Source organism: Lynx rufus, unplaced genomic scaffold, assembly GCF_022079265.1.
Source record: "Lynx rufus isolate CCGP_SWC_20201006 ecotype Redwood Valley unplaced genomic scaffold, mLynRuf1.p SCAF_5, whole genome shotgun sequence".
Lineage (NCBI taxonomy): Eukaryota > Metazoa > Chordata > Mammalia > Carnivora > Felidae > Lynx > Lynx rufus.
Genome location: NW_025814867.1, coordinates 43,858,687 through 43,885,970, shown reverse-complemented (window position 1 = coordinate 43,885,970; position 27,284 = coordinate 43,858,687). Strand labels below are relative to the sequence as shown.

At 38.0% G+C, this 27,284-nt stretch overlaps 1 protein-coding gene across 1 annotated transcript in view; it reads left to right on the top strand.

The window, feature by feature from the left end:
- Positions 1–1,717: 1,717 nt before the first annotated feature.
- Positions 1,718–27,284, top strand: part of LOC124527146 (ceruloplasmin-like) — a 29,769-nt gene continuing 4,202 nt past the window's right edge. Inside the window, exons 1-19 of the mRNA XM_047100402.1 lie at positions 1,718–1,854; positions 1,892–1,916; positions 2,999–3,245; positions 4,666–4,878; positions 5,372–5,542; positions 6,366–6,608; positions 9,248–9,413; positions 11,435–11,565; positions 11,923–12,067; positions 12,504–12,511; positions 12,572–12,783; positions 14,465–14,615; positions 15,258–15,470; positions 16,583–16,790; positions 17,596–17,729; positions 19,344–19,472; positions 21,324–21,430; positions 22,378–22,579; positions 25,108–25,247. Coding sequence (XP_046956358.1) covers positions 1,718–1,854; positions 1,892–1,916; positions 2,999–3,245; positions 4,666–4,878; positions 5,372–5,542; positions 6,366–6,608; positions 9,248–9,413; positions 11,435–11,565; positions 11,923–12,067; positions 12,504–12,511; positions 12,572–12,783; positions 14,465–14,615; positions 15,258–15,470; positions 16,583–16,790; positions 17,596–17,729; positions 19,344–19,472; positions 21,324–21,430; positions 22,378–22,579; positions 25,108–25,247 — 2,982 coding nt within the window. The remainder of the gene's footprint in view (positions 1,855–1,891; positions 1,917–2,998; positions 3,246–4,665; positions 4,879–5,371; positions 5,543–6,365; positions 6,609–9,247; positions 9,414–11,434; positions 11,566–11,922; positions 12,068–12,503; positions 12,512–12,571; positions 12,784–14,464; positions 14,616–15,257; positions 15,471–16,582; positions 16,791–17,595; positions 17,730–19,343; positions 19,473–21,323; positions 21,431–22,377; positions 22,580–25,107; positions 25,248–27,284) is intronic.

The window sequence follows — 27,284 nt, the reverse complement described above, 5'->3', positions numbered from 1 at the left end:
AATGCAAATACTTTGATTTTTAAAATCAAGTAATATAGAAATGCATTCTCCTTGTAAGAAATAAATATAATAATCCTATCTCTTCTCAGTGCTGTATGTGTGTTTGATATGTACCCCCCCCCTTTTTTTTGGCACTTTCTTAAGTTAGTATAGACATCAGTCTGCACACCCAGGAAAAATATACTTTGATCTTGTATGTTTTAAAAAATAAAGAAATTACATTCATAATAAAAACATGTTGCACTTAAAATGAAAGAGTATACTTCTAGGCAGTGATATGTAAAGGTGTCTCAAACATGTAGTTGAGAAATAAGAGCAAGCTGCAAAATAATACATGTTATATGATTGCAGTGCCTTAATATTCCTAAGTGTGCGTTTCTAAACCTAAGTCAGAATACCACTCTAAGTGTTGAAAGGCATTGTGGCTTTCTAAATGGAAAGTCTCAAATAAGGTCTAATAGTAACAGATATCCCAATATATGATGACACATAAATCAATGGCAAAGACTCCTGTTCCTTTCCTTACTTACTGTAACTGTGGCAAAGGCACTCTATTTATTTGTTCCAAAAAAATTTATTCCTTGACATTTCTAGAGGATATACAGAATAAAAAGAAGAAATCTGTAGAATTCACAATCTGTTGGGAGTAAAGAAAGTACATGAAAATTTAAACAACAGTACAAAACTGTGTGGTTAACTACCAGGCCTGGACATTGTAGCTGGTGAATTCAGAAAGAGAGAGGTGTCTATAGGCCGAAATAATCATGGCAGTCTTCACTGAGGAGGTAAAATCTCAGGAGGCTTGAAAAATGGGAAAAATTTGGATAAGACGAGGAAGGGAGAGGGGAGGGAGGAAATATCAGGCTGGCGAATGGGTGTGCATATTATCAGATGAATTCAGAAAGCCCACTCTAACAATGGGGAGGAAGAAGGTAAATAACATTTGCTAAAGGCTGACTGTGTACCAGGTTCCTCATGTGTCCCCAAGGTCCTCTATAATGTGTGCTGTTTTGTCTAATTTTCACAACTTCCTAATTGGGAACAGCGGGTAAGTGGCAGAGTTAAGTAAAATCCAAACTCAGAGCTGTCTGATCGCAGTGCTCAGGTATTCCTCCCCACCCTGCTCTGTGTCCCTACTCAGTCAACTTCCCAGAGAGAAGGGATACTGAAGTCGAATTATGGAGACGAACTTGGAATATCAGATTGGGAGCTAGATTATGGATAGTCTTTGATCTCAAGAAATTTGAGAATGATGTAAAGTATTAAATGACAAGGAATTTAAATTAGCATCTAGAGGAACAAATTATTAAAATTAACATATAATGAAGAATTGGGGAATGGTACATAGATGGACTGGAACAGTGGGAAAGTGGAGGCTGGAGAGTAAACTGCAGACAATTCCTATAATTTAGGAATAGATAATAATTGTCCTGGGATGATAGATGACCTGGGTAGCCTATGTACCCAGTAATTCAAGCAAGCTCTAATACTGGCCAAGAATCAGTATTCTTTATTGGTTGTGCAACATTTCACCCAGCCTGACTAATGAAAACTAAATGCATTTAGAACCAAAATGACGTATGTGTAGATGAAACACATGATGGACTCTTATGCAACCCTGATTTATGTAAATGGATACAAATAAAGGAAGAAAGCCTGGATTATAAAAGAAAGGCAGGCATCACTCATTTAGCCTCTCCAGGCTTAGGGTTTGAAAATGAAGGCCCTTTTACCATTAATGTTTCTGTTTTTTGTTAGTTCTCCAGGTTGGGCAAAAGATAGGCACTACAGCATAGGCATCAAAGAAACCACTTGGAACTATGCTCCTACTGGTAAAAATATGCTCAATGGGAAGCCTTTTTCAGAAGATCAGTAAGTAATACCTTTGCAGGGAAAAGTTGCTATCAGAAACAAAAGTTGATAATTGTTATTCACTGATAAAATGCTGATGAAAAATTTCCCATGATTGACCCTTTAAGGGCACATTTGTTATTAGAACCACTTCCTTTTGTTCCTTTGTTCGTTTGTTTTTTGTTTTTGCATTTATTTATTTATTTAGCTAAGCATGGCACAGAAGACAGATATTGATAGAAATCAGAAATCATTCCTTTAAATTTTTTTTTTTAACCTTTACTTATTATTGAGAGACACAGAGAGACAGAGCATGAGCAGGGGAGGGGCAGAGAGAGAGGGAGACACAGAATCTGAAGCAGGCTCCAGGCTCTGAGCTGTCAGCACAGTGCCTGACACGAGGCCAAACCCACAAGCTGTGAGATCATGGCCTGAGCCGAAGTCAGACGCTCAACTGACTGAGCCACCCAGGCACTCCGAAATTATTCCTTTTAGAATTGTCACCACTCTTGCCATCATGGAACATTATTTCAGGGATCATCTCTAATTCTGTGATTATCATCAACTTTGTGTGGTGCTCAAGATATGAAACAACATTTTTTCTTCTGATATGGAGGGTGTGATGGAGATTGTAAAAATTGCAGCTGTCTTCTTGATTTCTCTTTTCAAATAATTGGGAGGAAGAAATCTAGAGGTTATGGACAGGGTTCTGATTTACCATGTTTGTTGGCGAAATGACCCTAAGTCTACCAACAAATATACAAATCCATTTAAACATGTAAATAATTCTAAGTCATAAGAATTGATCTAATGCTCGAGATCTAAAGCACCCTTCAGGTGGGGTTAGAAACCTTCTTGTGGCTTAGTACAAAAAATTTGGTAAGTCCCTCAAACCAAAATGCCATGTATATTACTTGCTACATTTGTATTTGATCTCTTCATCACATACTCCAAACGTTCTCCTTGCCTACAGTACCTTTTTTTTTTTTTAAACTCCCTTAGCATTTTCTCTAGTGTCTTGAATTTTGTCTATCAAAATCAGACTGCAAATCTTCTTACTTCTAGTTCAAGTTGATTTAACATTTTTTCTTTCCTGTCAAAATATGTTAAAGTTCTTGCTTTTTGTTTCTTTATTTTTTACAGAGAGTTTCAGTCCTATGTATATCTACAACGAGGCCCAAACAGGATAGGATCTGTTTATAAAAAGGCTTTGTATTTTCAGTATACTAATGACACATTTCAGACGATCATTGAAAAACCATCCTGGTTGGGATTTTTAGGTCCAATAATTAAGGCAGAGACTGGAGACTTCATTTATGTACATGTAAAAAATTTTGCTTCAAGAATCTATAGTTTCCATCCTCATGGACTCAGCTACACTAAAGAAAATGAAGGTAAGTGGATTCTCTTACCTTACATTTCTGAGTTGTTGTTTATAGAAAGTATGAGCCCATTACATCAGGGAAAGCAGGGTAATTATCAACTAGGAGTCGTTTGGGATGAATGCAGACTCTTACTTTTGATGTCTTAAAAAAATTTTTTTTTAATGTTTATTCATTTTTTGAGAGAGAAAGAGAGCACAAGTTGGGGAGGAACAGTTGGGGAGGGGCAGACGGAGAGGGAGACACAGAATCCAAACAGGCTCCAGGCTCTCAGCTGTCAGCACAGAGCCTGATGCAGGGCTCGAACTCACGAACCGTGAGGTCATGACCTGAGCCAAAGTCGGACGCTTAACTGACTGAGCCACCCAGGGGCCCCTGATGTTTATATCCAAGACAATCCTTTTTCATTTTCTCATCTTGAATAAGTGACTACTCTTCTGCAATTCCTGGGAAAGAAAACATACTTTTCACTAATAATAATAACACAAACTAACTATATTCATGGCTTAATGGAGAAAGCATGGGTCATGTTCAATTTTTTTGGAGGGGGTAGGAGACACTCATGAGCAAATGTTAGGTTAGCAGAAATAATATTCTACCCCCACCTCACTTCACTTCCTAATGGATGAGGATTAGCCTCTTGAAAACATCAGCATCAAGAGCAATCATTATTTTCCAGACAGTATCTTGTCTCCCAAACATCAACACTCACAGTTGCCTAATGGTGCTGGAAAAAGGAAGGGAAGAAAAAGCCAACAAAGAAGGTTTTGTGTTCAGCGTGGAGAAAGGAGGGTCTTGAAAGATGGGTAAATGTGTGAGTGGTTGACTATGCTTCCAAAGCTTCTATTGAATGGAGGAATTTTATTCATAGTTATGAGGGCTCCAGCCTCAAGAGATAAAGATCTGAGGCAAAATTCTAGGAAAAGAAGAAAGAAAGAAGAGAAAGCCTCTAGATTCAGAACTGGGGTGATAGCTCAGGGTAATGTAAGCTATGCAAAGGGCCACTTTTGCACTCTAGTGGACTGCTTGGAGGACACATGGATGCCTCTTGATGCCTGGGGTCCCAAGTCTAATTTGCAGTGAAGAGAATAGGGAAGGCAACTCAGGAGCCCAGACTTCTGTATCGAAGGTCTAGGCATATAGTAGATGCACAGTAAATATTTCTGGAATTCATAATAATGGTGATAATGGTGTGCAATTATGCTGCTTGCCTCATTCCACTTTAGTCTAGAAACTGGACAAGCCGGACATTCAGGTGGATGCCAGTTAAAGAAGAAGAGACAGGAAGCAGGAAAGAGGAGGGGAGAAATGCTCACTTGTTCTAAAAATGCAAATTAACATACATTTATGGCTTAACAGAGAAGCATGAGTCACATTCAAAACAGTGCTGCCCAATAGTTATTGTGACCACAGTGCAGGTTATGTTTTCTAGGTGCTCTCTATCCTGATAATACTACGGGCCGGCAAAAGGAAGATGATCGCCTGGAGCCAGGGGCACAATATACTTACAAGTGGTATGTAGAAGAAAAACAGGGGCCTGGCCCCAATGACAGTAACTGTGTGACACGGATTTACCACTCCCATGTAGACACTCCAAAAGATGTGGCTTCCGGTCTTATTGGACCAATTCTGACTTGTAAAAGAGGTAACATATTTTTTCAAATCTCATTGTAGCAATAGAACCAGAATAAGCGGGCTCTCCCTCGCTCTCCTAGTGGAATTTTTCTATCAAATGAGCTCCCTTTTCCTGCTTTGACCTTGATTCTCCAGTCGAGAAAGTAAAGCTGCCCTCTCAGACTCTGAGCACTAGATGGCGATGGTGAGTCCGAGGCCTCAGTTCAAGTTCAGTGACGCAAGTTGGTCACTAGATGGTAGTCAAACCCGGTAAACTTCACTTGGTGCCACCTTTTCACAAAATGACTGACCCCTTTCTCCTACAGAAATATGTTGAATCAGAGTGGAAGAAAGTAGGAAGATGAGAAGCTGTCTGCCTATTCCTTGCATGCTTTGTTCCTTACGGTTCTGTCTGTAGATGTGCAAGATTTTACTTTTATATTTTAAGTTGAATCAGTTAGAATCACCAGTTTATCTCACAGCAAAAATAATTATTGCAAGTTTTGTTGTTCTTTATGTTTCAGGCACACTGGATGGAGACACCGAAAAAAATATCGACAGGTCTTATGTTTTGATGTTATCTATAACTAATGAAAACAATAGCTGGTATATCGATGAAAACATTAAGAAGTATACTGAATCCGGCAAAGTAAATACTAGTGATCCTGACTTCCAGGAGAGCAATCAGATGCACTGTAAGATTAAAGAGAACTTCCTTATTCATAATATCCTGTAATTCTAACTTCTGTGGTTCTATTTAGTGATTTCCTTTTGTTCAAGTTTGTGTGGTTGAGTCTACATTTTCCAGTTTTTCGCCCAGGGCACACTGGTTGATATGCAAGAGTCATCTAGTAAGTCTTGCTGGTTTGCAAAGTGTCGTAGCACATAAAGTTAGGTAGGTGCATATGTTTTCTATAGTCTGATATTGATCAAAAGTGCATGGAAAATACATAGGAAGGATGTAATTTTAAGGTAATAAAATATTATGGAAGAACAAAAACATAACTGACCAGATATTTTACGAAAATGTGTTTCTACATAGGATTTTTCAGAAAAGATGCTCTCGTTATCTCAGTCACCTCTACCCTTGTTCTCTTCCTTCTGGGACTTAACTTCTTTCTATTCTTTTCTCCTCAGCTGTACTCTCTGCCTTCCAGCTTACCTTCCTCCTCTTTCCTCTAATCTCTGTGCTTCTAACACTTCTGATTATATAGATATATATAGATATATAGATATTGATAGCCTCTTTGTGTGTAAAACATAAATCAAATCCTCTGGTAGATTATGTGTGAGAAGAACGCTGACATGGTGAGGTTTGTGTAATGAGGAAATGTGCAGAATGTACAGCATGTGGTCCTGATCTATCATGTGTGATAGACCAAGGCACATTTGTTTTCTTGGCTTAGTTGGTAGAGCACGTGACTCTTGATAATGGGGGTCGTGAGTTTGAGCCCTGAGTTGGGAGTAGAGTTTACTTAAAAATAGATAAAGTAAAATAAAGTATATGTTGGTTTTCAGCAATAAATGGATACATGTATGGGAATCTGCCCAATCTCACCATGTGCTCAGAGGACAGGGTCAAGTGGTATATTGTTGGCATGGGTGGTGTGCTGGACACACACCCCCTCTATCTGCACGGACAAACTCTGATATCTCGGAATCACAGGAAGGACACCATCACCGTCTTCCCTGCCTCATTGGAAGATGCCTTCATGGTGGCCAAGGGCCCTGGAGTATGGAAGCTGGGATGCCAGATATATGGTAGGGATTTATTACCTTTATGTAATATAGGCTCAGAGAACTTTCAAGGTTACAACCCACCACGAATGCTTTATCTTCCAAATGGAGAAACTGATTTCTAGGGAGGTGATGGCATTGCCTTTTGGAAAGTCGGTGAAGGGATTAGAACTGAAACCCAGGTCTCTGACACTTAACTCCATAAAAATGAACCCTTTTAGATATATTAGGATGTTTTGTTTTGTTTTTACAAAAAAAAAAGTTTTGTATTTATTCGTTGGTGAGCCTTATGAAAAGCCTGAATGTCATAGCACATATTACTGTTTGTCTGTTTTAGTTGAGAAAACAAGTTTCAAGAAGTTAAAACACTTGCACAAAACCCTATAAGAAGAATTGCCCAGAATTATGTAGGATCAAATGATTCTAACCCAGAACTCAGGAAACCTATGTATTTTCATTTATTTACCTCTTCATTCACAGTCTCCATTGAATAACACAATGGCCAGTTATGATGTTATTAATCTTTTCTATTCTTAAATAGGATCAAACTGTACACATAATCTTGCAAATGTTTTGTTTTACCTTTCAATCAAAAAACATTGTTGTTATTAGAACTGAAGAATTTCACTTTTCTTTTTTTGGACAAAAATGGGGTTTACTTCTCTGATCAAAACCCATCTTTTTCTAAGTCTCATCCTTTGGTTAGCATCATGCTTCAATTAATTACTTAAACAAGTATACAGCAAGTATTTATCAGGATTTGTTATATGCTGTGGCCTTCCTTGGGCTATGGGAAAGAGAACCCCATGAAGTTCCTGTAACTCAAGGATCAACTTTAATGATTAGAAGTTTCTCACTTAGAGGGGCACCTGGGTGGCTCAGTTGTTTGAGCATCTGATCTCGGCTCAGGTCACGATCTCACAGTTCGTGAGTTCGAGCCCCACATCGGGCTCTGGCTCTGCTGACAGCTCGAAGCCTGGAGGCTGCTTCAGATTCTATGTCTCTCACTCTCTCTGCCCCTCCCTGGCTCACACTCTATCTCTCTGTTTCTCAAAAATAAATGAAAGTTTAAAGAAATTTAAAAAAAAGTTTCTCACTTAGAAAGGAATATCATTTTCAGGTGAAAATGTACACTCAGCCCCACTCTTCCTAGTTATTTACTTTGCAGACGGTGTCAAGTCAGGTCTGGCCCTCAACTCTGCTGAAAGAATAGGGTTGGCCCTAAGCACAATTGAAGAAATTTCTTAGAGTTCTTTGTCTGATTTGATTGACTCTATAGCTTTTCGTGTGTTTAATCAATCTCTTTCTGAGTCCTAGAATTGTGTGTGGTTTTAAAAATTTACCTCCACTCTTTTAAAAGTGTTTAAAATTTATTTAAAATTTTACTTTATGTTATTAGTAATTACAAGGATACATGGGTAGACTTTTGCTGGAAAGAAAGGAAGGATGGAAAGGGGAAGGAAAGAGGTGGGGCGAGGATTAGGTGGGAGACAGTAGGCAGAAAGAGTGAGAGTCTAATGTGATGTATGTGGGCCAGCTCGTGCTAGCTCAAGAGGGCTGAGAGTTAAGTCAGCCAACTGGTAAACTCTTGGTAACTTCAGACTGCCCACAGTGGGAGTGTTTAGACCACAAAAATTAGCAAATAGATCAAATGTTGTGTTTTTTGTCTGTAGAGCGTTTAAGAACACACCGTTAGTCCAACCCTCCCATCACCATCCTTGTCCCTCCCAGACATTACACCCTGGGTACGAATACTTGGAAACCTGTTTCCTATGCATTTTCACATAATGTATATGAACATGTAGAAACAAAAATACATAGCTATATTTTGTGTTTTGTTTGACATAAATAGTTCATATTGCATATAATTTTCTACTATTTGCAATCTTTTCTATGACATTTCTTGAAATTTTTCTATGACGTTCCCCATACATCTAACTTATTCTTTTAAATTGTTGTATAGTTTTCCATACTGGGAATGTATCCTGAATTGTTTAACCATTTACCTACTGATTGGCATTTGAATTGCTTCCACTTTTTTGGCTTATCACCAATTTTATAATTTACACATTTTATTTGTATCTTTTTATGTATATGCAAATATTTTTCTTAGTTGGCTACCAATAAGTGAAATTGTATACTGGAAGGTGTTTAATTTCAACAAATTCTGTCAGATTGCCTTCCAAAAAGTTACCCTAATTTACACTGCCACTGACAGTGCTCTGAAATCAAAGCACAGGACTGATGCCTTCATGGAAATGTTCCTGCCTTGATTTTCTTTCTGCCTGCCAACTAGTTAATCTAATAAATCAACTAATTCATTCATGACTGATGGTAGTAATTTTATACCCATGAGGAAAGATGTTTTTGGCCAAATAGACTCTCAAATTCTTCTTGGTACACAGGTGCCATCTTCTTCTAGGGTTTGGTCCAATGGTGATTATTATTCTTTGGTAATATATGTTCCTCTAACATTCATCTTTGCATCCTGCTTTTTGTACTTGCTTCATACATTTTAGGTTTTTACACAGAGTCTGGAAGTAAAATGCCTTGAGTTTCTCAAAAAAGGAGACGTTGCAATATTATTGACTAAAATACAAAATATATATGGAATAAGAAAAATGTTTTAATAACATTCTCTACTTGGGTTTACTGTTTTTCAGATAGCATGCAGGCCTTTTTCAATGTAATGAATTGCCACAAACCTTCAATAGATGTTACTGGGACACGTATTATACATTACTATATTGCTGCTGAAGAAATTGTTTGGAACTATGCTCCATCTGGTATAAATCTCTTCACTAAAAAAAATTTAACAGCCGCTGGAAGGTAATCATTCAGGGATTAAAATATTTATGATTAAATAAAGATAATTGAACTTTTTCATAACCAGCTACTCTTTTTTTTTTTTTAATTTTTTTTTCAACGTTTATTTATTTTTGGGACAGAGAGAGACAGAGCATGAACGGGCGAGGGGCAGAGAGAGGGAGACACAGAATCGGAAACAGGCTCCAGGCTCCGAGCCATCAGCCCAGAGCCTGACGCGGGGCTCGAACTCACGGACCGTGAGATCGTGACCTGGCTGAAGTCGGACGCTTAACCGACTGCGCCACCCAGGCACCCCAACCAGCTACTCTTAAAAAGGATTTAAGTAACTTATAATAAAAAGTTACTGATAAAATAAAAGTAGACAAATAATTATATGGGTAATTAGAAAATATTGAGTTGAAGGATCACTACTACACAAAATAGTTTTCTATTTTGCCTGTGCCTTGACAGCCAGTGCAAAGTAAAACATACTTGCTCATTGTTTTTTCTTAGCACTAAATTTTAAAATAGATTTATTATGTATAATTATGAGACATAGTGGATAATGTCATCAATAACAATTTTACAAAGATTCAAAAAGTTGCCATGTATAATTTATACTTTCTTGCTAAGGTCTAAAGGCATAATTAAATAATTTCCTGTGAAATTATTTTTTTAATTCTTTTAAAATTAAGAATTTAATTTCTTAATTAAAAGAAGAAATGAAATTCTTTTTTAAATTATTTTTTAAAAATTCTTTCCTGTGACATTCTTAAGTCACATTTTATAAATATGACTTATTTATTTAATAACACCTAAGACTATATTATCAGTTGCTTTTTTAATGACCCAAACTAAGACCAAAATACATTACTGTGGCATCAGCATTTAAAACTACACAAAAAGTCTTTCTGACTTTTATATTTACCAATTCAAAGATTACAGGAGTTTTATTTATTTAAAAAAAGTTTTTTAAGGTTTACTTATTTTTGAGAGACAGAGTGACAGAACATGAGCAGGAGTGGGGCAGAGAAAGAGGGAGACACAGAATCTGAAGCAGATTCCAGGCTCTGAGCTGTCAGCACAGAGCCTGACGTGGGGCTCAAACTCATGAACCACGAGATCATGACCTGAGCTGAAGTTGGATGCTCAACCAACTGAACCACCTAGGCACCCCAAAGATTATAGGAGTTTTAACCCTTCTGGTCTGTTGAATGAGTTATATGTCAGAAAATATCAAGTTCTAAAGCCACCAAGAAATATTTCCCATTATATTTATTTTTCTCCAATGTGCTTACAGAAAATTTGAGAAAACTAAGAATGTTATATCAAGTGAATATTTTTTGTTACATTTTAAATGCTCATCAACAAATTACTCAATCTGTGTAATGGAAATTTTATATTAATTGTTAGAAAGATATCTGGGCTTAGAGAAAAAATTAGATTCAGAGTTAGGTCCAACTCTCATTATATATTAACTAAAATAGGTATGAATTAGTAGATTTCTTTTTTTTTTTTTTCAGCTTGCTTGATCGTCCTGGCTATGAAATTCTCTGATGTCTTAGTATGACAAGTCACTACTTCACTGCTAGGGAATACTTTTTCTCAGGGGACCCAACTTAATTTTATCATAATAACATTTAAAAATAAGAATGACATCTCTCATCTTAATATTCTAGCATCTCTGCACATAGTTGTTGAAAAAGTAGTGTTTGTTACTACCTGACTGAAAAAGAATGTCTTTTATTCCAGTAGAAAGTGTGAACTACCAGGTAGAAAAAAATACCCATGCATAGATAAAAGGCTGAAAAGAAATCCATGGAAAATGTTGACAGTGATTATATGTAGATAATGGGATTATGAAGATTTTAAAAATTTTCATTGTATTTCTTCTCATTTTTCAAATTTTCTAAAATTAACATGTGTTGCTTTTATAAATAAATTGCAAGTACTTTAAACCAGATATATGTAGATTCTTACTTTCTTTTCACATGATCACTGTTAATTTGAAAGGTCTTTGTGTATCTATTTTCTCTGCACAGTGAATCCCAGGTATATTTTGAAAAAAGCCCAACCAGAATTGGAGGATCTTACAAAAAAATAGTTTACCGTGAATACACAGATGCTTCCTTCCGAACACAGAAGGCAAGAGAAAAGCACCTTGGAATCCTTGGTAAAATTCTATTCATAGTTTGCAGGGTTATAAACACTGTTTGTACATATTCTGTGCAATCAAAATAGAAATTTTAGCTGTCATCTTATAACGTTATTAAAACAATACATTCTGATTCACGCAATTCTAAACTATATTCTTTTGTTTCTATACATCCAATAAGATTAATATATTCATATGATCCAAAGTGACTTTCTAAAAAGACCCTGCATCATCTAGAGCTCTTGAAGTTGGAAGCGTTTCTGGTTCATGACATCATCTCTTTAATTTGTTCCTAAAAGAAACTTACTCAAGTAACATACCTGACAATTGTGTTTGTGAAAACCGAGGACAACTACTAATTCTGTTGGTTTCTAGGCCCTGTCATTAAGGCAGAAGTGGGACAGACCATCAAGATCACTTTTTATAACAATGCTTCCCTGCCACTCAGCATTCATCCTCATGGACTACGTTACAACAAGAGCAACGAGGGCTCATTCTACGAAACACCTGGAGGAGGTAAGTATAGCTCAAGGGAGGTCCAAGCAAGCCATACTGCAGTAGAATGTTATTTGGAAAATAAAACTCCTCCTGGGCGCCTGGGTGCCTCAGTTGGTTGAGCCTCGAACTTTTGATTTCTGCTAGGGTCATGAGATTGAGCCCTGCAGCAGGCTCTGCACTGAGCATGGTGCCTGCTTGGGATTCTCTCTCTCTCTCTCTCTCTCTCTCTCTGCCCCTCTGCTCACTCACACAAGTGCGTGCACACGTGCACTCTCTCTCAAGTAAATTTGAAAAATAAGATAAAAAGAAAAGAAAAATTTTCCTAAAATCATTATGAGCCCACTTTTCACATCATAACAGCTCTGTGTCCTTATTATGGCAGTAATCCATCCCTAACACCTTTCAACTGCCACCCAAGGTGCTATGAGCTGAGCAAGATACAGTCTTTGCTCACAGAGATCTCACAGTCTAGACCAGGGTCCTTCTGGTGTTAGGTCCTATTTCACAAATATTTATTTCTTACTAGGTATCCCTCCACCCTCCTCACATGTAAATCCTGGCATGACATTTGTCTATACATGGGAAGTTCCAAGAGATGTAGGTCCTACCTCCGTGGATCCCAACTGCCTGACTTGGTTATACTATTCCTCAGTAAATATGACAATAGACATCAACACTGGCCTTGTAGGGCCTCTTGTTGTGTGCAGAAATGGAAGTCTCGGAGAGGACGGCAAACAGGTGTGTCACGGAATTATGTCTGGATATGCCTTGGTGAGAGGTTGCTTGAGACAGAACTGCAGGGGAAAAGCAATGTGGCAATCAACAGTTTCAATTTCTTCTGTGTGCTGATTCTCCCAATTCTATCCTTTTCTTAACTCCAGACCTGTATCTTCCCCTGCCCGATGAACACCCACCCTACCATGTTCCAGATACCTCTAATTCCACTTGACTGTTTTAACTCTTTATCTCACAATGGACAACCACTACCTGCCCCTCTCTCCTGTAAATCAGCCTTTTTTCCTCTACTCTGTCTCTTAGTTAATGACATCACCCAGCCCAGGACTTCCATCAACAACTCCTTTCTCACCTTCAGTATTAGTCACCAAACTCCCAATACCCCTGCCTTTTTTGAGGCACCATCTCCTCTTTCTGAATTTCTTTAACCTCCTGACTCCTGTTTCCACTCTCATTCTGCTTCAGATTAGCTCCACAACCCTTCCTTCCAAATCCAGCTATAGCAGTCTCCACACGAAAAATCATTCTATAGTTTGTTGCCTCAGAAGTCAACATACGAGGCCCTGTTGATCCCTCCAAATCCATGCCTCCTTCCCTGCCACCTGCACACACAATTCTGGCTCCACTGCAAAATTAGCTTGCTAGTTCCTGGGGAAGAGAGTCTAATTCACATCTCTTTGATTTTGCCCTCTTCCTTTACCTGCTGAAACGGGAGACATTTTTAAAACTCAGACTGAAGGTCTCTTCCTGCCCTTCACACAATATTCACTAACTAATGCACTAATTCACTGCAGGTTACCATAGTTCCTTGTGTATGTTTCTGTTGGAACATTTATCTATGCAATTATGTTTACTGGATTTTCTGTCCCACTAGACTATAACTTTCTTGAAATCATAACAAGGTTTTATTAATTTTTTTGGAACAACCACAGCCCCTCTCTGACATTGTAGCAGGTGCTCAATAAATGCTTGAGGAATGAATTTCCCTTGTTCCTCACTCAAAGTGAACTAATATCCAATTTCTTTTTTGCATTTTTCTGCATTTTTTATTGTATTATCTTCTCTTATAATTTATAAGGTAATAAAGCCTAATAAATCCCTCCAAATAAATATATGTATAATTGAATGTATATTTTACTTAAAAATGAGACTATATATTAATAGGCATCCACATAATGAAAGTGTTTCAAGTCTCATAATTCTTACCATACATATAATTTTTCTATTTATACAAAAATATAAATATGTGTACAAATTTAATTTCTTCATAAATGCTAAGAATGCAGACTTCTTCATAAACTTCATAAACTTCTTCATAAATGCTAATTCAGACGTTCCAGAATTGAAAACATTTTACTTACTTTCTACAAAGCATCTCATGAAAAGCCAGTATACACATCTATGATCACACAGTTTAATTTTATGAAGCTCAGATGTAGGGCTTTATAAGTTCAGAGAAAAAGCTTTAAATGCAAATAGCTGTAGATAATTCTTAACTTCTTAGTTCTGTGATAAATCCATTCACTGGGATTCATGCCTTTATATAAAATGTCCATAAGTGGATTTTTTCAGAAGTATACAAATCCCTTTATATAGGAAATCCTATGTACAGATCAACTATTTGACTAGACTTTGTATATAGACTATATTTCACATCTATTCCTTTTTCTATTCTCATCCACAGAAGGGAAAAGACAAAGAGTTTTACCTGCTCGCCACAATATTTGATGAAAATAAAAGTTATCTCTTAGATGAAAATATCAGAACATTCACTACAGAGCCTGAAAATGTGGATAAAGAGGATCCAGACTTCCAAGAGTCTAACCAGATGCACTGTAAGGGAACATTCAGTTTATAAGACAAATGTATTAAGAGTTGTTTAATTTCATTGAGCCTAAAGGATTATGGATTGTTTAAGAGAGACAAACGTTTTCCCCCCAGAGTTTTGGCTACTATGTTTCATGTTTCTTTTAAAGTTAATTTCCCCACAAAAATATTAACTATTAAAATGATTATGTTAAATTCAATTTACTAAATATTTAACAATGCCTTTTTGGTGCACTATATTGTTTAGCTATTACTAGATGTGAGACAGAAAATTCGTGTATTTTTCTACTGCCAAATTAGTGGTATAGGTGGGTGGAATGTTTATTGAATTGGTTAGTTAGTTGATTGGTTGGTTGGTTGGTTGGTTGGTTGGTTGGTTTTTGAAGACTGCAGGTATAGGGGGAAAAGACTGGTCTAGAATCTAGAGACGTAGACTCTGATCTTAACTGCTCTCAATATTAGCTTAATGACACTGGACAAATAATCGCCTCTTTGGCATTAGTTGCCTTAAGTCTAAAAGAAGGGGTTTAACTCAATTTTGAGATTCTTACATGAATGAGCTGCTTTATGATTAGTCCTTCACTGAGTTTCAAGAGATGGCAAGTTACAATAAGTTAAATATTCTTTTCTTTGTCACAAATGTCTTGTAGCCATAAATGGATACATGTACGGAAATCTGCCTGGACTGGATATGTGCTTAGGAGACAACATTTCATGGCATGTTCTTAGTGTGGGATCAGAAAAAGACTTACATGGAATATATTTTTCAGGAAATACCTTCACTTCCTTAGGATCAAGGGATGACACCATCCCTCTGTTTCCCCACATTTCCCAGACACTTTCTATGACACCAGATTCCTTAGGTAAGTAGTGGATATTCTCTTTCAGACAGAAACATGCCCAAATTTTGAAAAACAGTGTCTTTACATGAAGTGAATATTGTTTGTACAGAAAAAAATGAACGTATACAAATGCTTAAAAAACCTTTCCCCTGCTCCATTTAACTTATAGGAGCAGTAGTATATCATTTTCCAGGACATAAAAATAGCCTCTACCCCTCTCAGTTTTCTCTTCTTGGGCGCCAGACTCCTCACTCCTCAAAATCAACCCACACTCCTCAAAAGCAATGAAGATGCCTTGAAGAATTTGAACTTGTTTTCGTTCTATTCTATTCTCCATTTCTTACTCTTCTGTGCATTTGTTTCCCAGGCCTCCCTTCTGTTCCTGTCTTCTCTCTGCCTTTGCTCTGTAGGGAAATGTTTTCACTTCAGTGAGGTTGATTGTTGACGGCAAAAAAAAAATTTTTTTTAATAATTATTTTTTCGTTTATTTTTGAGACAGAGAGAGACAGAGCATGAATGGGGGAGGGTCAGAGAGAGGGAGACACAGAATCTGAAGCAGGCTCCAGGCTCTGAGCTGTCAGCACAGAGCCCGACGCGGGGCTCGAACTCACGGACTGCGAGATCATGACCTGAGCCGAAGTCGGACGCTCAACCGAGTGAGCCACCCAGGCGCCCCCAAAAATTTTTTAAAAGTCACCCCATATCAGAAAGTTGTTAGGGGTGTCATGGCTGACCCTTGATCATCCTATGGAATAATGCTAATTTCACTCTTGAGCTCCCCCCTGCCCCTCTCTGCCTCACCCAGGATTCTCATTCCTCTTTACACTGTTCTGCCTTCTTCTTTAATCCATAGCTCTTATCAGCTTCCAACTCCATCAAAGTTACCTGCTGTGTTTATTGCTTACCACCCTCCCAGCAAAATAAACCCTAAGGACAAGGATTTTTAACTGTTTTGTTCATTGATGTTTAGAACTATGCCTGGCATCAAGATAAATAAGTATCTGTGAAATTAATGGAAAACAAATAAGTGGACTGTTTTACTATATTAGGTTTGGGGGTCTATATCCTATAGATGACATCACAGAGAAATCTGAACGCAGAGCTTTACCCACTCATTTCTTACTTGCCTCTAGGAACTTTTAATGTGGTTTGCATGACAACAGAGCACTATCTAGGAGGCATGAAACATAAATACCACGTGAGGCAGTGTTCGGAGGCAAACCCTGATCAAACACAGTATGAGGAAGAGAAAACCATTTATATCGCAGCCAAGGAAACTGAGTGGGATTATTCTCCCAGCAGGAAGTGGGAGAAACAACTGCAGCATTTACAAGGAGAGAAGTATGGCCCTAACCCGGAAGGGTTCATTCTGGAGCCCCCCAACCTTACTTTTTCTGTCTCACACATGTGCGTGTGTGTGCATGCATTGTGTGTTTGTCTGGTGTGCCTTGTGCGTATGGCGTGCATGTGTGTGACAGGTGTGTGTGCGTGGTATGTGTGAGGCATGCATGTGCTTAGGATGTGTTCCACTGCAAATAACTTCACAGACTATCCGTGTGTCATTCCTTCAATTATAAGTGGCTTCAAGTCCTCCTAAATATCTGTATCACTTACTTCTTTCTATGCTCTGTTTCTTCCTGTCTTTCTTTTCACTTCTTGCTTCCAATATTCCTCAGGCGTGTTACCATCCAATCTTACCACATTGAGGTGTCATAAATGTAACTTCAACTACATTTAACCTTTGGCATATTTTCTTTTTGTCTTCATTTGTTTCTGTCAATCTCTCTTCTTTTGGGAACCTCAAACTGAAGACTCTCATTTTGTGTGTGTGTGTGTGTGTGTGTGTGTGTGTGTGTGTAAAATTTGATTTCTTTCTCTGACTTTCACTTACACTATTTATTCATTTATCAAAACTAAAATTTCATCCTGAAAATATGTTTTGAAGTACAGAGTGAATAACCAACAACCTTACCAGAGGTAATTTTTTTTTTTAAGGAGAATTACTTTCCATGATAAAGTAGCCTCTAGACATTAATCAGTTGTGCTAGTTCAATAAGGAGTCCTTCCACATGAGAATTTGTCTACTTTAATGGTTAAATTAACTAGCTTTGTGTGTTTTTTTGTTTTTGTTTCTATTTCCATAAAGCAAAACAAACATATATTTGGATAAAATATATCTTGGGTCCAAATACAAGAAAGTCATATACCGTCAGTATGATGATATCACATTTACGAATCAAACAAAAAGAAGTGAAGATGAAAAACATCTGGATATACTAGGTATTGACACATAAGATTGGTCTTCAGGTTTTTCTTCTTGTCTTCAGCCACTAGAGACTGTTGCAAATGTGAGGATATTGTCAACCTCCACCTTTACAGAGGAAAGTGCCTATAATTCAAACTCTAATTTGTTGATAGGCAGTTTTTTAATCAAGCAAATTGATTCAAGTGCTGTTTCACAGAAAATGAAGAGACCCATAGAAAATTAATGTGGTCAGTTTCAGATTACCTGACTTCTTACCCTGAGAACCCAAGAATTCTAGAGAGACCTTATAAGTAGCATTAGGGATCATTTCACTGATACTAAACTGAAGCCCAGAAGCCCTACAATAGTGAGGAAGGGACCTCTTTGTTTAAGTGTTTAATTTAAACACTTAAAGTGTTAATATTTAGTTTCATCTTCTGTCCAAGAGTGAGGAAAATTACAGCCCTTTCTTCTACCCTTGACAGGTAAGCTAAGGAAATTATAAGTCATCCCAATGCATGTACATGTAATATCTCCCAAAGTCACACAGCATTTCCAGAGGTCACATGATGTTTTCATATGTCCAAAGACATTTCCATATGTTGCACAGTACTTCCAAAAGTCACATGGCATTTCCATATGCCCAAATTTTATTTGGGTCTTGATATCTGTGTGACTGTCTATTGGAGGCTATTTTCTGGTGTGGGACACTGAGAAGATAGATTTACATGCAGTTATAGAAACTATTACTGTTCTTGGCTCCTCATTGGCCTCATGAACTTCCCTCTTTGTGACCCCAAGAAAGAGGTCTATGCTATCCAGTTCCTACTGCTATTGGGTGGGCTCCTATCTTTAGTAATAGCAGGTTGTTAGTTTTCACTAGGATTCTGGCTGAGTGCATCAAGATAAATAACATAATGTGACCCTCTAGATTCCATTATTATTTATACAAAAAAAGGAAAAAACTTTATGGAAAAGAGAAAACAAGCATAGTGTTTGAGAAAGTGGGATGGCCATGGGGACAAAGAAAGGATGTCCCTAGGTGCCATCTAGTGTCCACCAGGTATCTTCAGGGCTCTGATTTCAGTAATTATAGCACAAGTTTGAAGAGAATTCTTACCACTTAGTTCATCTCAAAACCAGAATTTTTAGTCACTGATATAATCTGCTCTAAATAGAAAGATTTAAAAGAAATTTTCTACCTCCAGTTCTTGACCTGGATGGAAGGGAGAGAGAGTACAATGAAGGGATCTTCAGTCTGTGAGAAAAAAAATCACCCTTGGTCAATAAAAAGGCCTTCCAGCTCCTCCTAATTCTCCACTAAAGGGGGAAAGAATAAAAGGTTTCAATGATAAGGTTGGTCAAGAAAGAATATAAAAGATTTCACTTCTAAATTGTGTGTTTTTGTAGGCATTAACTGATGCTCACCAAAATAAGTTTTCTAGAGACTTAAATTTTCCACGCAAAAACATGTTTCATAAATCAGCAATGATCCGTTTGTTGAAAGTGTGTTTTATTTGGCTGCGTGTTAAGGAAAAAGGATAAAAATAAGTCACTGTGTAAATACTTAAGGGGACAGATGACTCATAATTTAAAATAAATAACAATTTATTGTAACATTTTAACATTTTCCTTTTTATATTCCCTAGGTCCTATAATATTTCTCACTCCTGGTCAAAAACTCCGAATTATCTTTAAAAATGAAGCCTCAAGACCATATTCAATTCATGCTCATGGAGTGAAAACAAACTATTCCACTGTTGTTCCAACACAGCCAGGTAACTGCTTTGGGAGAAAGAGCAGTTTCAAAGCTTTTATGCAGGACTATATGCTAATGTTCTTTCTTAAATACTGGTGTAGTTCTAGATGAGAGAGACCAGTGAACTAGTAACAAGATTCTAAAGGAGTTTAGGAGCAAGTTCCTTTCACAAGTCTTGAGTTGGCTTCCAGGATGGGTGCCAGGGGCAAAACTCCCCAGTTTACACAATTCTGTCCTAGAACCACCTTCCTTCCCAGCTCTCCACCAGTCTAGCTGCCAGGTATTCTCATTCTATGCTCCACCTCTCCAATTCAATTGCTAAAGTAGGAGTTGAATATAAGATGTAGTGTGTGAAGGAGGGGACAAGGGAGAGAATTGAACCACTAAGAGGAAGTAATGAACCTCATGTGCTAATGTTTCTAAGGCATCATCACTATACAGCATGCCATTCCATATGCCTCATACAAAAACAAATGCTTTTTAATATAAATGCCCAAGGAGCAGACTCTGAAATGAAAATTTGTGTGCAGATAGTGCTCTTGGGATCAAAGGCAATGGAGAGAAAGAGAAGGAAACAGAATTGGGTAGGGGGAGAGGTTAGGCAGAGATGCAGCCTCAACAGAAATCACAGCCAACCGAGAAGTTCTGAAGATAGGGTGGCATTCAGCTGTCCTGAGGTAGGGTGAGAAAACTGGGCCTTTCTGTCCCTGCATCTGTCATTGCATGCAAGGTTGGGTGAGGTGGCTCTCTTCCCCCAAGGCTATCCTGAAGGGGGTAGACAGCCTATGGAGCAAACGTTCCTTCATTCTTAAAGGGGGATCTGAGTGGGGCATCTGGAGTGGCTACCATATTTGCCCACCAAAACAAGTAATTCTGGGAATTGAAGGTATCACCTAAAGAACCAAATTCAGAAAGGGAAGATATGTGGGACAGAGGGATGAAAGACAGATTTTGATGGCGGGTGGAATATTCCCTTTTGATTTTAAAAAAGAGATGATCCCATAGTGGTGTCAACATGAATCTTCTATTAAGGGAGTTCGCAAGTCAGCACTCTTCTCATTAGTCAGAGAAGGATCACATTACCTACTTTCCACAAACACTTATGAGTACCTGCTGTGCCCAGGCACTGTGTGGTGCTTTGGAAGGGGAGGGTTGGTACTAAGTAGATTGATTGTTAACAATTTGGAAGCAGGGAGGCTAGGGATAGGAGTGGACGTGCTTGGGAAAATTAATTTAAGCCTCTGGAAGTGGCAGATGCAAGATCATTCAACAAGGGGCAGGGGTGGGAAGAGAGGTCCAAAAGAACTTTGCTGAAATAGGCAAGAATATAGGATTCAGAGTCAGTAGGGCTAATGCAAATGCTTTGGGAGCAGGGAAGAGCCACATTTGATCTATAAATTGGAAGGTTCAGAGCTGGAATTCAGAACAAGTCCGTCACATTTCAAACCCCGAGTTATCTTCACTATGGTAAATATTTGCAGAATGAATGAGTTAGATATTTAATGACTGCTATTTTTCAATGACAAAATCACTATAAGGTTTTGCTTCAGTAACCCTGAGACTGTAATGGCTAGCAGTGATGGTTACATCAACTTCACCCTGTGGCCCAAGTAATGCAACACCAATGGCTTCATTTTGCATCATCTTGTCTAATCCCTAAATTCCCATTTTATGTGCATGAGAAAACAGAAGCTCAGAAACTGTAAACACATTGGCTAAGACCAAAAAGAACAGTAGATCCAGGAGTAGAAAACTAGGACTACACTGCCTAATATTTGTATAGCTTTAGGGTTTGCTCATTATCTGGGTTCCCATAAAAACATATGCTTTAAAAGATTCTGTTTATATACACCGTATTTGTCTGTTTTAGGAGAGATCCAAACATACATTTGGCAGATTCCTGAAAGAGCTGGTCCTGCCTCAGAAGACTTTGAGTGCATACCTTGGTTTTACTATTCAACTGTGGATGTGGTTAAGGTAAACTTTAAATCAGGACGTGCTTTTCCTCCTATCTCCTCTTAGAAATTATAATGGAGGAAAGAAGGAATTTGTTTGTGTTAAAAAAAAATCTTAGTTCTATGTAATCTTTCTTTTTAAGTAACCTAAATGCTGCTCAGCTTTTATTCTACATAGGTTTGCATTTTTCACGAGCAAAATCATTGCATTATGATTACTTAGATTTGTGATACTTTCCGAAATGCCACTGTGAGTTGAAAATATAATAATATCCTCCTCTTTGTTTCATTGGCTAGGATTTGGATTACAGAAAACAAAGTATGGAATTTAAAATTCTCTGATTTAATGAGAAATAGACACATACACATGTATATTTTTTTAAAACCATCAACTCTGGAGTTCAGTTTATTTGCATTTAACAACAACAACAAAAGTTTCCTCTCCAGACTTTTAGTTATTTTGGCCCTCTCTCTGCCTAGCACAAGAATCTACGCAGACATTCAACCCAAAACCAAAATGAGTATAAACAAACCAAGGCTCCCAGCTGAAAGCGGCTGTGGGGGCAGAGGCATCACAGGAGAAAGGATCCAAGACCTTTATACTGCCAACCGACTCCAATGCCAAGAAATTCCAATTAAAATCAAAGCTCTGGGTTTTGTTTTTGTGGTTTTTTTTTAATTAAAATTTCAAAAATAGAGCTAAATCCACTGAGGAATGTGTCTGAAATCCCTTTTAGGAATTAGCTATTCTCTTCAGACTTCAACTCGAATGAGTGGGATGACAATTTTTCCTTAATCAAGGATTTAACATTTCAAACATTTTACTCTTTACTCTCAGGCTTAGAATCCTAATAACTAAAAACTCAGCATCTGACCTCACTAGAACTAACCTTTGATTCTACTCGTTTCACTGGTTGGGGGAAATTTTTAGTTCTGGGCACAGTTAATAATCTTGCTTTCCCTCTTCAGGATCTTAACAGTGGACTGGTAGGCCCTTTGATAGTATGTCGCAAAAATGCCAATTCCACCTTAGTTCACCGTGTTCTCCACTTCATGATTTTTGACGAGAACAGATCCTGGTACTTTGAAGAAAACATCAATACCTATTCTTCAGAACCAAACGAAGTAGACAGGAATGATGAAACTTTTTACCTCAGCAACCAAATGCACGGTAATGTCCACTCACTGACTCATCATCTGTGGTCCATAGGTTGTTTTCCACAAAGGAACAAATGAAGGTTCACATTTGTCAAACTCAGCACCTCAGAGAAGATAGTCACGTAGAGCTGTTGTGCAGATCATGTGGACCAGGGGTTGGCAAACTATTTTTCAGAAACGGCCAGATAGTAAAGAATTTAAGCTTGGAAACTGTACAGTCTCTACCATAAGCTATTTTCTACTCTGCCATGGAGCACAGAGTTACCCGTAGACAGGATGTCAATAAATGGATGTGGCTATGAGCCAACAAAACTTCATTTATGGACACTGAAATTTGTATTTCATATAATTTTCCCATGTCAGGAAATATTCTTTTTTGTTTTTGTTTTCAACCATTTAGAACTTTAAACCTATTACTCATGGGCCATAGAAAAACAGGCAGTGAGTGGGCTGGATCTGGCCTAAGGGCTGTAGACTTAACAGTGCGGTAAATTCCAGTGTCTCTGGAGCCATGTGGGCGGGTGATGTAAAACCAAGAATACCAGTTATAATTTCCGAAGGGCTTTACTACCCACATTTCTAAGAATTTTACTGGGATGAACACAGGTAGAGGTGGGGCTTGAGGCACACTGGAGAGCACATGGCCCCACCTGATTTTCCCACCAGGCAGAACTTTCAAACACCCCACGCTCATCAACCAAAATTCTTCTATAGTTTGGTTATGATTAGGCATGTCCAGTTTATGTCTTCCCTCCCATCTAGAATCATAGTAATGAGACAATTATTCAAATAAAAAACACATACACAATCTCAATCACAGTCATACTCAGACTTCTGGTCCCAGTCTTTCCACCTGAGGAAACTAGGGGGTACGACTAGATAAGGGATCTTCAAGTAAGGCAAACCCAAATGTGATCTTTTTCAATTTCTTCATCCCCCCGACCCCAAACATATATAGAAAATTTTAAATCAACTCAAGGACTGCATCCTTGTTACCCATAATCGTTTAATAAGCCTCATAGAGGGCTTGGAGTTCCCTACTGAGTGCTAAGGAGATACAAAGGCCCATAAGATGAGGCATCTTCTCTCAAGTTGTTCACAGCACAGGGGCAGCAGACTTGTGCATTGTTACAACGCAAGGCTGACCTTGGGGGGATGCTGAAACAGAAATATAAACACAGTGCTGTGTTTTAAATTCCAATTTGGAAGAAAGGCTTCATGAAAGGGAGGGGACTTTCTAGTTGAGAATTTAAAGATGCACAGGAGTCTGTTGAGTAGAAAGGCAGGGGAATGACATTCCATGTAGGTGGAAGAATAGGAACTAAGAAAGAAAGAAAAGAGAAAGCCAACAGGATTGTGCAAGACCTTGAATAGCCTGTTAAGAATTTAGACTCCATCTAAACTGGGGTTTCTCAAGCTTGCCACTATTCATATTTTCTGTCTGATAACTATTGGGGGTGCTCTCCTGTGTATCGTGAGATGTTTAGCAGCATCCATACCCTTTGCCCCTGGGAAGCCAGTAACACCTTCCCGCAAGTTGTGCAACACAAAATGTCCCCAGGCATTGCCAAATGTTCCCTGCAGGACAAAATCCTCTTAAGAACCACTGTGCTAAAGGCAGCAAGGGCACTGAGTGAGGGAACAATAGAAATAGTTGTGTACCACAGGGACAGCTCTGGCAGTCAGCTAGGAGTGTGTGTTCCAGGTATAGTCCATGGAATAGCAACATCAGCATCACTTGGGAGCTTGTTAGAAATGCAGAATTTCAAGCTAAACAGACCTAGTAAATCATAATCTGAATTTTAACAAGATAGGCCAGGCCACATACACATTAAAGTCTGAGAAGCACTGTCTAAAGCAGAGTCTCCTAGTTGTTTCTAGAATATCCCTCCATCAGCTAAAAGGATTAGAACCCAACCTCCATAGATATATGGTTATAAATTATGTATTTGTACCTTTGTATTAATGCATTTTTGGCATTTCAAAAGATGAACACAAAATAGAAGGGTAAAAAAGGAGGATATATTTATAAAACATATATAACTAAATTAATATTTTCTTCCTATTACCCTTTGGAAACCACACCTATAGAGGATTAGACAGAGGGAAAGACGAAAGGCCTGGACCTCAGTCAATGGACATTCTAGTCATACCAGTGACAGATCACAAAAGTCTGACTTGGAGCAGTTAAAGAGGAACACACTCAATTTCAAAGCATCTTGTGATCATCTTAAATATACTTTAAATATGTAGACATCTTTAAGTATCCATCAATTCAAGTATTCTTAGTTGTGAAATATTCTAGTTCAACCTAATTATGTTAAAGCAAAGTCAATGCCTCATTTCTTCAGGCAAGGAAAACTCTAGAGTTAGACTTATCCATGAATGGATGGCTTGGTCACATTTAACAGCTTCCTTAGGCTGACTTTAAAATCCTAATGGCCTCTGAAAACATCCGTGATACTTCTATGAGGTGTTTTTAAAAGAAGCCTACATTATTTAAAACCTTTGTTGAATATAATAAATTGTGTCCCTCCACAGCAATTAATGGAAGAATGTATGGAAACAACCAAGGTCTGACGTTCCATGTTGGGGATGAAGTGAATTGGTATCTGATTGGCATGGGGAGTGAATTTGACCTGCACACGGTTCACTTTCATGGCCACAGCTTTGAATACACGGTAAGAATCCTGGACAGCTTCATTTAATTATTGTGGTGTCTGGTAAAGTAGTCATTGGGGCAGCATGGCAGGATAACAGGACTAGAAAGGAAATGACTAAGCCAGAACTGAAATTCAGTATCTACAATCTATACTATATCAGGTGCATGTAAATAATTATACATTCAGCTCTTTGTGCCCTACGAACACTCAATAAATGCTTGTGAATGCATGACGTGCCTTTATTACTCTAATCTGGTGTCACTTGTTAGGTAAATAAGACTTCTATAATCACCTTTAGTTTCACCCTTTATATCCCAACTTTTTTTTCAAACCCTCAGTAACATAAAAGAAAAACACTTTGAACACTCATACACATCTTATCATATTTTCTCTCTCTCTCTCTTAGTTTTCTGAACCAAACTTCAGAGCTTGCTTCAGATTCTGTCTCCCTCTCTCTCTTCCCCTCCTTCACTCACACTCTGTCTTTCTCTCTTTATCTCTCAAAAATAAACATTAAAAAATAAAAGTATCACCTTCCTCTTGTAATTAATAAGTAATGTGTGAAGTGATTTTTTTTTACATATTTTATTCTCCAATCATATTTCACCTTGTAACTTTAAGAAGGATTCATTGATGATTCTTGCTGGAATCAAATTTTACAGTGGGAGTTACAAATGGTAACTTTCTACATCTATCATTCCTTCACTAAGGTAAACTGCAAACATCACGACTCTTCACCCCTAAATACTAAAGCCATATGCATCCTAATACTAAGGAGAATCTCTGCCCCACCACAATAACACTATCACGCCTCCAATGTTAACATTAATTCAGTAATATAAGCTAACATATGATCCATTCAAATATCCCCAATAGTCCCCAATATGCTCTTTATAACTTTTTTTTTTTTTAAACCAGGATCTAATTATTTATACATAGCATTTGGTTGTCATTGTCTTATCTTTCCTAAAAGAAGAGACCTTTATTTTTTTTTCTCAATCCTTCATGCCATTTCATTTTTGGAGGGTCCAGGCCAGTTTTATAAAATGTCCCATATTCTCCTTTGGTCTGATGGTTTCCTCATAATTGGATCCATGTTAAACATTCTTGACATGGACACTACATATGTGATATTATGTGCTTCCCAGGCATCACATCAGGAGGTGCATGATGTCAATAGGTGCTGACACTGATGAGGCTTTTTTGATAACTTTATTATGGTGATGCCTACCCTTTCTCTCCATTTTAAAAGTATTATCTTGGGGCATGGGTATCTCCGTTGGTTAAGCATCTGAACTCAGCTCAGGTCATGATCTCACAGTTCATGGGTTTGAGCCCTGCATCAGGCTCTCTGCTGACAGCTCAGGGCCTGGAGTCTGCTTCGGGTTCTCTGTCTCCCTCTCTCTCTTCCCCTCCCCCACTCACACTCTGTCTTTCTCTCTTTCTCTCTCAAAAATAAACATTAAAAAATAAGAGTATCACCTTCCTCTTGTAATTAATAAGTAATCTGTGAAGTGAATTTTTTTTACATATTTTATTCTCCAGCTGTATTTCACCTTGTAGCTTTAAGAAGGATTCATTGGGGCGCCTGGGTGGCGCAGTCGGTTAAGCGTCCGACTTCAGCCAGGTCACGATCTCGCGGTCCGTGAGTTCGAGCCCCGCGTCGGGCTCTGGGCTGATGGCTCAGAGCCTGGAGCCTGTTTCCGATTCTGTGTCTCCCTCTCTCTCTGTCCCTCCCCCGTTCATGCTCTGTCTCTCTCTGTCCCAAAAATAAAAAAATAAAAAAAAAAAAAAAAAAAAAGGAGAAAACCTTTAAAAAAAAAAAAAAAAAAAAAAAAAAAGAAGGATTCATTGATGATTCTTGCTGGAATCGAATTTTACAGTGGGAGTTACAAATGGTAACTACGTCTATCATTCCTTCGGCATTGGTTAAGAAAATAAAAATGTGGAATTAGGTGATAATTGACTTTATGGTAACTTGTTTTTTTATAATTATCTCCATCTTTTTCTACTTTATGTAGTCTTAGTCTCTTTATATCTGTCAGAATTGCTTTC